General features: G+C 38.1%; 1 protein-coding gene across 11 annotated transcripts in view; it reads left to right on the forward strand.

Annotated features, from left to right (window-relative positions):
- Positions 1-13492, forward strand: part of RXFP1 (relaxin family peptide receptor 1) — a 102876-nt gene that overhangs the window by 47758 nt on the left and 41626 nt on the right. For all 11 annotated transcript variants that reach the window (XM_084518307.1, XM_084518304.1, XM_084518303.1 and 8 more), the window contains one exon: positions 2316-2571. In XM_084518307.1, coding sequence (XP_084374433.1) covers positions 2523-2571 — 49 coding nt within the window. In that variant the 5' untranslated portion in view covers positions 2316-2522. The remainder of the gene's footprint in view (positions 1-2315; positions 2572-13492) is intronic.

Genomic DNA, 13492 nt, shown 5'->3' on the forward strand with positions numbered 1-13492 from the left:
GTTCAGTTTCTTCCTCCTACTTTCCCACCTTGGATGTTCTTTTTAGAGCAGCCATTTAGATGTCAACCCTTGAATGGCTGTTTTGCAGCAACCATAGTTCTATTTGACAGGGCTCGGTGCTGGGGCCGGTCCTCTTTAATATCTTCATCGATGATCTGGACGAGGGCATCGAGTGCACCCTCAGTAAGTTCGCAGATGACACCAAGTTAGGTGCGTGTGTCGATCTGCTTGAGGGTAGGAAAGCTCTGCAGGAGGATCTGGATAGGCTGCACCGATGGGCTGAGGTCAACTGCATGAAGTTTAACAAGGCCAAGTGCCAGGTCCTGCACCTGGGGCGCAATAACCCCAAGCAGAGCTACAGGCTGGGAGAGGAATGGTTGGAAAGCTGCCAGGCAGAGAAGGACCTGGGAGTGATGGTGGACAGTCGGCTGAATATGAGCCAGCAGTGTGCTCAGGTGGCCAAGAAGGCCAACGGCATCCTGGCTTGTATTAGGAACAGCGTGACCAGCAGGGCTAGGGAGGTGATCGTCCCCCTGTACTCAGCTCTGGTGAGGCCGCACCTCGAGTACTGTGTTCAGTTTTGGGCCCCTCGCTACAAGAAGGACATCGAGGTGCTTGAGCGGGTGCAGAGAAGGGCGACGAAGCTGGTGAGGGGCCTGGAGAACAAGTCCTACGAGGAGCGGCTGAGGGAGCTGGGCTTGTTCAGCCTGGAGAAGAGGAGGCTCAGGGGCGACCTTATCGCTCTCTATGGGTACCTCAAGGGAGGCTGTAGCGAGGTGGGGGTTGGCCTGTTCTCCCACGTGCCTGGTGACAGGACGAGGGGGAATGGGTTTAAGTTGAGCCAGGGGAGTTTTAGGCTAGATGTTAGGAAGAACTTCTTCACTGAAAGGGTTGTGAGGCACTGGAACAGGCTGCCCAGGGAAGTGGTGGAGTCACCATCCTTGGAAGTCTTCAAAAGACGTTTAGATGTAGAGCTTAGGGATATGGTTTAGTGGAGGGCTGTTAGCGTTAGGTTGGAGGTTGGACTCGATGACCTTGAGGTCTCTTCCAACCTAGAAAATTCTGTGATTCTGTGACATAGTCCAAAACTAATCTCCACCTTATAAAGGAAATATTTCATAGGTCCCTAATCCTTTTAATCCATTTTTATTCCTACATTGCCTAATACTAGTGTTGGTACAGTGGATGCCAACAGAATTTTGGGGTCTTCCGTAAACAAGAACCTTTTACCCGTTCTACATTCTGTTTCCTTTATATTGGAAACCAAAAGACTGATAGCTCATAATACCTATTTTGCAGACAACTTTGCATAGCAACAATGTGGTCTTTCCTTTTTACTATGATAAAGATTTTTTCCCATTCTCTAAATTTGCTATTTCATATATGTGTCCATGCATGGATGTGCTTCCATAGTTTGAGGTGATTCCTTCCTAAGCACCTGAGGTAGCTGCTGGCATGATACTAGTGCTGCCTGACCCGTGCCATCCTGACAAGCTGTTGAAACTATCAAGACTGTAAAAAAAAAAAAAAAAAAAAAAAAAAAAAAAATCTAATCTTTGATGGCAGATGAAATTTAGCTCCTCCCCTTGAGTTCACCTCAATGCACTGACTCTTTTTACTCTTTTTGAAATATATCTTATTGTGCTGATGAGTGTTAGCCTTCCTGTCATTAAAAAAGATTTATAATCCTGTGTGAGTATATATGTGATCAAGTTTAGATAATACTTGCATGATCTACTGGAAACGGCCAGAGAGGAATGTCTCAATGTACTTAAATAAGAAGAATCTGAAAAATCTTAGTCCCACACAGTATATGTTTCTGAACATCCCTCTTTGCTCCCTCAGATTGTTTCCTTTAGCAATAGTTATGAAGACTGGTTAATGTGTAAAAATAGTGACATGCTGTTATTGGAAATAAATTACTTTGTGCATTTTTTGTATTTCAGTGAGGGGCCGGATGGTTTAGAAAGGGACTGTTTATAAATTTCACTTCCCCTTACTTGAGAAACCACCAGCTTTTATCTAAACTGTACAAAATGTTTAGCTTCAAACAGATTTGCCTAAATAAAATCGTACTTTTTGAGCCTCTTGAAGTATTGCAACTTTAAAAAAAAAAAAAAAAAAAAAGACTATTGATGACAATTCTCTGGATCTGGTTGTGTTTCGTGCAGCAGCAGCTTTCCCTGGGGTGGACCTGAGTCCATGCACACAGCCCAGCCCTTGCCTGCCACTGGACAGAGCACACCACGGCATGTAAAGAAGAGCCCGAGGAGCTGGGGTGGCTCCTGAAACTTTCTCCCTGATCTTTGCTGCAGGGTGTGTGTCTGTGTGCCAGGAAGGGGGGAGAGAAGGAGACCTAGTGCAAAGGAGAGCAAGCAAGGAAGCCAGGAGAGAGAAGGGAGCTTGCTTCATGCACTGCTGAAGACTGTCAGAGGCAGAACGCACCAGCAGCTCACTGGCTGGGGTGCAATTTAAGGGACGCCGTGTATTGACTTTATTCATTAAATTGCTGAAGGACAGATATGACATCTGACTACTGCTTCTATATATTCTTGCTTATTGGAACAAAGGGTAAGTACACCTGGCTTTTTTTCTTTGAACATTGCACAGCATATAGCTAATAAACTTAAGTAGTAGCTTTTTTAAACTATAATATCCCCGTGTTATTTTACAGTTGCTCATAGCGATTATTCTTTGAAAAATCTAAGTGTAATGCAGTCTCTCAAGGTTACTAGCTGCATGTAAGGATCAAATCTTTTTGTATTTGTTGCTTTGAGAATTGCTATTAATAGTTATGAGCTGAAATTCAAAAATAAGAACAGTTTAAACTGCATAAATACTTGGTGTAAATATTTAATGAAGGTACCTATGGAACCAACTCATTTCAGATGCCTTGAAATCCATGTTTCAGACTTCATCCAGCAGTTTGTAGTGATACTGTGCAATGCTAGTACAATTGGTAGTTCTTGCAAAGTAGGCTGTGTTCAGGTAGCAGGATTTTTTACCGTCTGATTCAGTGTGATAAGCTTTGTAGTATGCAGGATGTAGACCAAATAAAATTTAAGTTTTCCTTCAGATGCAGAACACTTTGGTATGGTGGGAGTTTCACCTGACCTTCTGCTTGCTTTAGTAGTGTTTTCCTCATTCCAGCTGAGTACCCCCTTTGTAAGTGCTGCTTTCTACTTGGGTAAGGCTGATCCTGTGCAGCTGCTGATACAGATCTACATGTTAGATTTTTGATGGTTATCATTTTCTTCAGTTGTCATTTGTATACTTAAATTTTCTTGTTGTTGCACTACTTAATACTTAAGTAATGGTTTACTAAATTTGTAGCTGAAATACTTTAACAAATTTGCTGATTTTTCCAAGGAGTAGCTAACAATGTAAGGTTGAATTCTGCCACTTTTTTTTGTATTGAACAATGACTGACTCTCTGTTGCTTTTAAATTAAACCCGTTTCTGTTTACCTGTACATACTATGCCATGTAACATAAGATTTACAAGGGACATTGCCCTCATTATGACTGGCAAATAGAGCCCCACTTACAGTTTTATTGATGGTTGCAAAGCTCAGTTAAATTTGCAGGAAAACTCTAAGCAGCTCTATTATGTTTTGGAGGAATACATAATATGCTAGCTGCAAGCATGGAAAAAAAAAAAAAAAGTGATATGAATGTATTTGGAATTAAGCAGGCTATGATAATGAGATCTTAACAAGCCTGTAAGCAAAGCATGGCTTCATATGCAGCTGTGTTATCCATAAGCAGTAATCCAATATTTAAAGGTAGCACTTCAATGTATGCAGAATAAAAGCTAAAGAATTTCAAACAAATTAAGCCTTTCACATTACAGTTTCTTTATCAAAACAGGAAAACGTTGAGACATTTATACAAGATGTGCAAATTATTGTAGACATAATTTCTGCTGCGTTAAATTCATCTCAGCTGTAGAATTTAAAAAAAATACAATCAAAATCAAAATACATTAAAGCATATTGCAAAATAGGACTGCAGGTGAGGACTGTGAATGACTACAGGCCTTCTAGTACTGTAGTTATTATGTCCATTATGTTTTTAGGTGTTTATTCTCTCTTCATTTATAGAGTATTTTAATTACAGAAGAAAACTGTATGGCTCATCTAGGTTTGTTGGAAAGAGAGAAGCAGTGCAGTCACAAATTAAAGAGTGTGCATGCCTGGAGACCTTGCTGCCTGATAGTGCTCTGTTTTGCACCAAAATTACTTCCTGCTTAGTGCCACTTCTCCTGAACTCGCTCAAAGCACAGCTCACAGCTTCACCACCTTCTGGAGTTTTGGCCAGCAATCCGAACTGTAACCACATTTACAATTCAGCTGATTTCATCTGCACAATGGATTTAAACTTTGCTCAAGTCTTTAACTGATATTAAAACAAACACTTCTGAAGCAAGTATAGTTGTGCTTAGAATTTGAATTTGTAGTTTATGGGCTGCCAGAAGCTCAGTTGCAGAGATTTATTTATTTTTTTTTTATTATTATTATTTTTTATTTCCACAATTCAGAGATGCTTCTAAATAAGTCAAATGAGAAAGAACTGTCCTACAAAAGTTTCTGATGCCTGACCTCCCCATAGCCATTAACATCTGCTTAGCTTCCCATTCAGCAGTTACAGTTGTACCCAAATAATTTCAATAACTGTTTTATCTTATCCTACAACTTTAAGTTCCTTATTAAATCTTTATAGATGATTTTTTTTTTCTCATTAAAAATAATAAGAGAGAAAAAATAATTTAAAAAGACAATCAACTAGTGGAAATGTAGCTTTTTATATACCAGCAACTCTTGGTAAGTGCCTGCATGCAGTCCCATGCAGACTGTACTGTATCAAATCAAGGATTTTCTTTGGGAAAAAAAGTACCACACTCTTCAACAGTGCAACACTATCAATTTTATCACAGCAAAAAGCAAATTGAAGGGTCAGGTTCTGGCAGCATTGCATGGGTAGTTAGGACAAATGCCTGCCAGGGTGTTTGCCCCACTTGCAAAGCTAGTAGGCTGCTTAGGCACGTGGCTGGCCTTGCATGGGGTGCTGCCACATGTTCCCTGTTAGTAAAATAACCAGCTGTAATCACCTCAACCAGTGCAGGTGCCTGTCTTTAGAGTCACTTTGATTTACTTTCTGGAGACAAAAGCTATCTTGTTCTCCTGGACTTCGGCTGCTAACTGACAGACCTTCAAACAATTCATTAAGAAAAATTGAAAAATAGTATTTAGAATTGAACATAAGTATTTAAGCTGAGAATTACAATTAAAATTGAACATTAGTATTTGAAATTAAACTATTCAAAGTGAATTGCAGAAGGGATCATTACTATTCTAAACCTATCCGTGTGCTCCGTGCTCCTACCTGAAGTTTTCCAATCCTATTTCTGCTTGTGCGTACAACTCTCCTTCCATCTTCTTTTTCTGTTCTTCCTTTTTTTATATTCATCTTTTCTTTCCTTACCCTCATTTCAAAATGACAAGGAAAACTTTATTAAAACCATCTGAAAGTTGTTAGCCGTTTTTGTGCTTCATGCACATGACAGCTGTTTTCAAGGCCAGGACCTCTTATACCAAACGCTTTCTGTCAAACACGGCACAGAGACCATCCCAAGTCTTCTGGAGGAGTGCATGTTTATGATCATGCTCTCGTTTACATCTTTTGTAACAAATTTTATGACCACTTCTAGATTTGTAAATAGGAAAGTGAAGTTACTTTAGCCATTGCACAAGCTCTAATAATCATTGTGTAATAATGATTTTTGGTTAATTTCTCTTTGCTTTCACTTGGGCATTAATCCAACTGGCTTCCCTGTGATTAGAAGAAAAATGTGCTTCTCATATATTGATATGTATAACACAAAATAATGTCTTTACAGAAAATTAGGGATGAAAACAAGATTTCCTGAGCAAGAGTTCCCCTAGCTTCAATTAGTCTATGCAGTGATGAAGTGAAGCTCTGGAAGTTACAGCATTGTCATTGGCACAGGCTGGTCTGCCTGCAACTGCTGTGTGGGCAAGGCTACTTGCACCTCTCCGTTTATAGCACTCAGGGCTACCCACCTTGCCAACCTGTCTTAACTCCTTATAGCAACTCTACTAGTATTTAACCATTTGCTCTGAAATTTAACGTACAGTGTGGACTTTTTTTTCCACCTTGAGAAAAAAAGACACTTGTATAAAACTTTACTAAAATCACTTGAATTTTTCAAGAGGACTTGGTACTTCACCTGTGTTGAGTGCTTCCAGAAATCCTGTGTTAAGCAAATATCATATCATTTTGCTTCGAATCAGATGCTTGAAACTTGTTGGGGAAGGGAATAATCTTGCACCGAAGTGTACCTTTAACTTTCTGTACAGAATTTAGAGAAATGGCATGCCTACTATAAAGATTTCTGTACCTCTATTATTAGAAATTCAAGTGTTCTGTGCTTGCTAAGCAAAGCCCAAATATGAATATAGCAATTTTCTGTGCAAAGCAAATTTCCAGTGCACCATCTGCACAGTATGAGCAACGATACCAAATCTTTTTATGTCCACAGGTACCTTCTCTGTTGCTTTGTAACCACTCAGAACTTTTTTTCTGAAAATATTCCCTTTCTTTAGTGATTACAGTACAAAATCACTTTTCTTAAAATAATAAGGGCTCCTGCAGTATTCCCCCACAAAATCACTGAGAGATAGTGCTCTTACAGGCCATCCTCACTAGAGGGGATGAGCCCATTCAAGCCTACTTGCCATCGTGTAAAAATGAAGCTTCTCCAATAATTTGCCTTAATGCTAGAGACCAGCTTGAAGCTCATCAGAGGAACTGCCACCAGTGATCGGAGGGAAGGTGTCCTGGCAGTGCTGCATACCCTATTCTTTGAAGACATCAAATCAGACTTTGAAATTACTTGTTCAAGGTGGTGGGGTTGTACAAAGCTGAGAGGATCAGGAGGTCATTCTGGTTGTGTATGAAAGACAGAAAAGATGTAAATGTATGGGGAAGGACTGAGTGAAGAGACTTAAAGTAGAGGCTAACAGGAGAGGGAGGTGAGACAAGGGAGCAGAGAGCTGAAGGGAAAAGCTAACACTACTTAGAAAGGGAAAATGGAAATCAGAAAGGCTGTAAGTCTGAGATGGTAGAGGCTGAGGGAAAGGGCAGTGTAAAAGGGAGCCAGCAGGGAACAGTGAATTAATTAAAGGAAAAGACAAGGAGCTCAGAGAGGAGACTAGAGTGCCTGAAGAATAAGGTCAGAGGCTGAGTGGAAAAAGGAGCTGTGCTTGGTGGAGGCTTCTCTCTGCTCTGCTACAAAGCCTGGAAGGAAGCTTAGGATTATCACATTGCTTACTGTCTCGTTGCAAAATGTCTCTACCTCCTGCCTAACACCTCTGCTCAGGGGTTGATAATTAATGCTTTCAGGTCTGCAGAGCTAAATGTTCTGAACTAGTGGTGCGTTGTGTTATGAAATGTGGGAGGAAAACTGATTTCCTCTTTAAGAACCCAGGATGATACCTACATCAAATAACATTATTACTTTTACAAACTCAGTGTTGGCATCATTCATCCTGAGTCCTAAACTTAATTTAGCCTATGTGCATGTAGTACATTTTTTTCATGCTGTAGCTCCCCAAGAATTTGTGCTTCATGCACTTGAAGAATGAGTGTGTGGTGAATTATGCTGTGTGACCATCTTAACCTGTGGCAGAAAAGAAAGATAAATTATGAATGAGGCTGGAGATTATAAAATGATGTCCATGTGATGAAGGCAACTGAACTCTGCTGTGGAAAACTGATTTCTCTTCCTGTTTCTTGCTCCCAACAGGGATGCTCTAAATGCTTCATAAAAGGAAAATAATTATATGTCAGGTTTTCTAGTTGTCAGCTTGATAATCCTGGTGTAGCAGTGATCGTTTCACAGCTGCCACTGAAATCTGTGAAAGCTGTGCTTTAAGTAATCTATGAAGCTGATTCAGAAACCTAAAATTAGCAGAAACATTTGCCATACATATGCCAATGTCTCAGCTCCACATCTGAGTAATAACGCCTTAACCTAAACTGTAATCTAAAGCAATCTGTGGGGACTTGAAAAGGGAAAGGACTACCTCACTGAATCTAAAAGCCATGTGATTGTAGGATAAACATCTTGACTAGTCTGGGAGAATTAATAGCAATACAGTTGGCAAAGATGATTGCATTTTTAGAAGTTTAGTAATGAAGGCTCTTCTACCATGAAAGTACACTTCATCACGTTATTTTCTTGTCTCCAGTTCCATGGTAAGATGTGAATTAAATGTTACGAAGTGTTACCTAAGAACTATAGACACTGATTTGCAGAGACCTTGCTTGTATTCAAATAACCCTACAAGCCTCTAGTCTCTTGGTATTTTCTTCAGATTTCAAACCTTGTTATATAACTACATTAGTTTTAAAGTGTTTCTCAAGTAATTCCTTTCAAATCCCCATGTCTGGTTTGCAAGTATTTTCACTTAGAAATCCTGCTTTATCTTTGGTACAGATTTTCAACATCATGCAGAAAGAACACAGCCTCTTCCTTCTTTCCAGCTACATGGCAGAAATGGGTATTGAACAGATTTGATTTTCTGCACTCTTAAGTCTTACAAGTCATGTGAGGTTTTTCTTTTCCTGATACATTTCAGAAACTTGTATTTTTATTTTTTTTTTATTAATAGCCAATGATTTCTCTGGCATGCTTATCTAGGCATTTCTAGGTTTTATCACTGTTTGATTTTTGTTTTAATTCTTTTTCTTTTTAAATCATGTACATGGTTTCACATCACTTTCTAGCCAGGTTGGTTTCTCACATGGAGAAATAGTTCTTGTTTCTGTGGATTTGCAGCTTTGGAAAACATAAAAGATATTTTTAAATAATACACAGTTACAAAGGATTTGACCTTACTACTGAGTCTTGTCAACAACTATTTTAAGTACTGGAATGTGATCTTGTAAGTTACAATTACAAATATCCTGTTACTGATACAACTGCCACATTCAATCTATAAAACATAAATGTGGCTGGATTGAGATCTCTAGTGAAACAAAAAAAATATTTTTAGGAATTAAATCTTCATTGAAATGATGTATCATAATAAAAGTTGTCCATTTAAGCATTTACTCTCCAGACAGGTCCAGCAATATTCTGTATATTGTATACAGGGAAGCATTAGGAATTAAATATTTTAATGTTTTCACTGAATAGGATACAGATAATAGTATAGGGTCAAATGCACTTAAGGTCTTCCAGTTTTGCTTGTTTTCTGTTTGTTTTTGTTTGTTTGTTTGTTTTTAAGTACATGTCACTGTCTTTAACATGATAAACAATAAAAGTAATCCTGTATACAAAGGCATTGATTTTACATTATAAATATCCTTTCATATCCTATTGCCTGTGATTTAAGATGTCTGTCAAAGCTTTTAGCTACACAAAGCCTTTGGCAAATGCTGTGTTGCAATACTCTGCCTTCTCAGTCCCCTTTCTAATGGTGTGATACAGCTATTGTGCTTGTGTGCTAAAATCCCTGCTGAGACCAGGGCTGCCTTTTTGCAGGCACCCTTCTGAATGCCATGCCCCATAAAACCTCCTCTCCAAGCAGGCACATCAGATATGAACAGAGACCTGGCAGAAGGGTGTGTGGGGATTAGGATGATGGAGCAGATCACAGTCAGAGCAAGCCTCTCCTCCTCCCAGCACTGTCTTCTGCCCTCTGTGCCATGCTAGAAGTGGGCCTCGATAGTATTGCTCTAATTTAAGCTGTTTCATAGAGCATGCTTTCATGTGTGTTGACAATGAGAAAACATTTGGTGTCAGGAAAGGTCTTCATAATGTGTTGATTTAGCTGGACTGGGGTCGCGAGAATGGAGGTAGAGACAATGTGGAGGTTACATCCATCAGGAGCCTATGCAAATATATTGTTTTGCCAAACTGCATCTACAATGGAGACAGACTTTTCGGTGCATTATCTTTTCTAACTTCATTGTGAACAACTAATATCCATGTAACTTACACCTATGTGCTGCTAATGCTGCTAATATTTACGTTAATGATTTTGTATAATCTAAAGATTCATCTTGAAATCTTAATCTGCATGCACTTTTTTTCTTCCTGCAAAGGAAGAAATAAACCAGATGTCTCTGATCGCTGGTCAGCTAGCTAACACTATTCACTTTAACAAAGTCAGAAACCCTATGAGCTTGAGATAACTTCTGATTTATAGCACTTTAACTGGAGCGTCACAATTAATAGTGGTAAATGATGTTTACTCATAATAAAAAGATAGTAGACATTAGGTGATTTCTTTAAATTGAGCCAAATATTCATCAGCTGGAATCCAAGAATTCATTTACTGAAGCATAGTCTCCCCAAACTTATTCTTCTCAAAGTAGTCACATGAACCCTTAAAAGGCAAATTCCCTAAAATATTTTCAATTTGTTTTACTTCAGAAATAGAACAAAAGAGAATTGCATTTCATAACACTTTAAGAGGATGAAATCACATAGATTTATAGCAACCTCCTAAATCTGAACTTGTAGTTCTATATTAAATTTGAATTCTTAATAGTTATAAATTGTTATTAGTAAGTAAAGTATGTGAATAAATAAAGTATATCAGATAATCCTGTCTCAGGCTCACCAAGAAAGAATATGTTTTTATTGTTACAAAATTAGTCTTAAGTATGCTTCAGAGCTTCATTTTAAGTTATGCTGGCTTAAATCCATTGTAAGAACTATCATAAAAATCCTTTCAGCTTTTCTTAAAGGCACAAAGAATGGAGAAAAAAAAAAAACAACAAACAAATCAAAAACAAAAACAAACAAACAAACAAAAAAAACAGACTATGTTTCATATTTCAAATACTTTGGGTAAGATTCCCAAAACATTCTTTTTTTTCCTCTCGCTGTTTAGAGTTCTAGTTAGGGAAAGCTTACCTGAATCTTACCGGAATTACTAACTCTATTTTAAAAAGATTTGTTTCAGTTTGTATTACCTGAGAGAAGACAAAAAATGTTGTGATTTCTGAAAGTGTGGCTTATGTGCAGCTTTCGTAGTTCAAGCCACTCTGTAGAAAAATAAGGGACTAAAGAGCTGTAAGAGGTGGAGAAAGGGAAAATAAAATCTCCCACCACGCTTCCTCAGGTCCCTTTCTTTAGTCCAAAGTCAGGCTGGCTGTTCTTAAATCTGTTCTTTTTCATCAATATGGCAAGGTATTCATTATGCCAGTATTTTTTTCTTCTTCTTCTTTTTTTTTTTTTTTTTTTTTTTCTATCAAAAGAACATACCAAATGTGGAAAAGAAGTTACAGCTAAGTCACACAATTTTCAGTTGGAGAGAAAGAAAAAAAAAAAAAAAGACATTTTTTCCCATTTTGACCTAAGATGTTAGGCAAAACATTAAGACCTTTTAGATTGTTTTCTGTTATGAGCAGTTAATGATGGTCACGCAATTCTTTGCTCTAATGCTCATTTTCAAATAATGGATTCTCAGACTATTGTACAGTTAGAGTAACAGCAAGTAAATCCCCTGTTCATTGCATTACTGATTTCATTCACTCTTTTTTTTTTTTTTTTTTTGTTGCAGCTTTCTATTAGGACTTCACTATGAGTACTTTTTCTTCATCTACTAGTTTTCTTCTTTCTTCTGTGCCTGCATGGGTGCATGAATACCCATGTACAAGATTTTCTCTCCTGTACATAACAGTGTTTTATGAAAATCAACTAAAGCTGCCTTTCTTTATGGAAACTTCAGAGCTCTATTACAAACATCTGTTATTTGTTAATTTGAATGGTTTGGTTTCCACTAATCAGTATTTCAGTTTTGCTTACTTTACAATCACTTATGGCTGATCAGGTTAATTTATGCAAAGCAACACATCTGAAGTGAACTTCTCTCCAGTAATCCCTCATCGTTGTCATTAGGTATTTAAATTCAGAGTGCTGGTTATCCAGATGTCAGGAGTGATTGTTGCTTGAGGGACACTAATTTATTGATAACCAAGTGTTCTCGATCCTCTTGGCTAAAGTACATTTTAAATTATGTGATTGCTGAGATAAATGAAAAAACTTCATTAGCGTACCATTAGGCATGGTAGGAGTTAGGAAAAATGCTGATAAATAAGATTTTTTCCTGGTATTACAAAGTATCAAAAACACTATTCCTGGTGTGAAGCCTAGAGATTTTATTTATTTATTTATTTTTATGTAAGTGTTTAAACTCATAAATGAGGTATTGCAAAGGAGAAAAAAGTGATTATTTGAAACAGATTTCAGGCCTTGAAGAACCAGCCCAAGCCTGCTCCACAGTGGCTGTGAGACAGAATCAGTCTCTGAGAGGGGACCTGTGTCCGATGGCTAGCTAACGCCTTTCTGGGTCTTACAGGTGGGATGGTACTACCTGCTGCATGTATTGAATACACTTACTTCATTTTTGTATCTTCACTTTTCTAGGCCTAAAGCCACCCAGAGAAAACCCTAGTGTTTCATCTGTCCACCCTTGATTTTGCACTACTGTGAAACAGAAATTAGTGACATCACAGGAGTTATACCAATGCAAACAAACAAAAAACACAGTAGGGCAAATAAAAGCCTACCTTGGAATTGATGTCAAAAACCAGAAAACTGATTGTTTACCAAAATAACAGTCACATCATTTCAGTTCTGTGTATTTGGGGAGAAGAAGAGGGAAAGAGGACTGGCAGAAAGGCTTGTCAATGCTTGTTAATTTGTGTCTCTGTGTCAGACATTGTGCTGAACCTTCATCCTCTAGGAATGCCTTACAAAACTTGAGTTTCCAGTTAAAATTCATTTATACTACATTTTGGGGCTTTTTCAGATAATAGTAGCTTTTTAAGCTCTTTGCTGTGCATTAGAGTCCTTTTGTTCTAAGTTCTCCGTAAGCAGAACAAAAAGACAAATTAATAAAAGGTGTAGAGCCAAATCCTCTGGCAAGGTGCCATGTGACCAGCCTGAATTGCTCTGCTTGCAGTTTCTGGCCCTGAAGCTGATTTATCTGGCGGTTCGACAAAGAGGATCTTCCAGTGCTATAGCTGGATTAATTAGACTGAATTAGCTGTGGCATAATTGATAACTAGCTTCAGTAATGTTGCTATGAGATTGGAGTCTATATTTTGCAAAAGATAGTACAAATTTTGTGCAGCTTTGGAGACTTCTCTTGAAATGAAGGCATTCTGAAATACACAGCAAGATGGAAAGACACAATATGAAATTAAAATCCAAGATAATGACCAGATCAGCATGCAAAATAGTCATTGTACATACATCTTTTCTGCTAAACTCCTTTGCTCTATACTGTGTTTAGTGAAAGCAAATGTTTTCTACAGTTAGTTGTAAACTTATGTGTAATTCAAGTACTGCGCATTCCTGGAATGACATCTGATATGGTCAAGTAAACGTAAACGGACTGCAATACAACTGAAAATTGTAATTCTGGTAGCAGTAGCCAAAATATAAAAAG

Source organism: Aythya ferina (genome assembly GCF_964211825.1).
Source record: "Aythya ferina genome assembly, chromosome: 4".
NCBI lineage: Eukaryota > Metazoa > Chordata > Aves > Anseriformes > Anatidae > Aythya > Aythya ferina.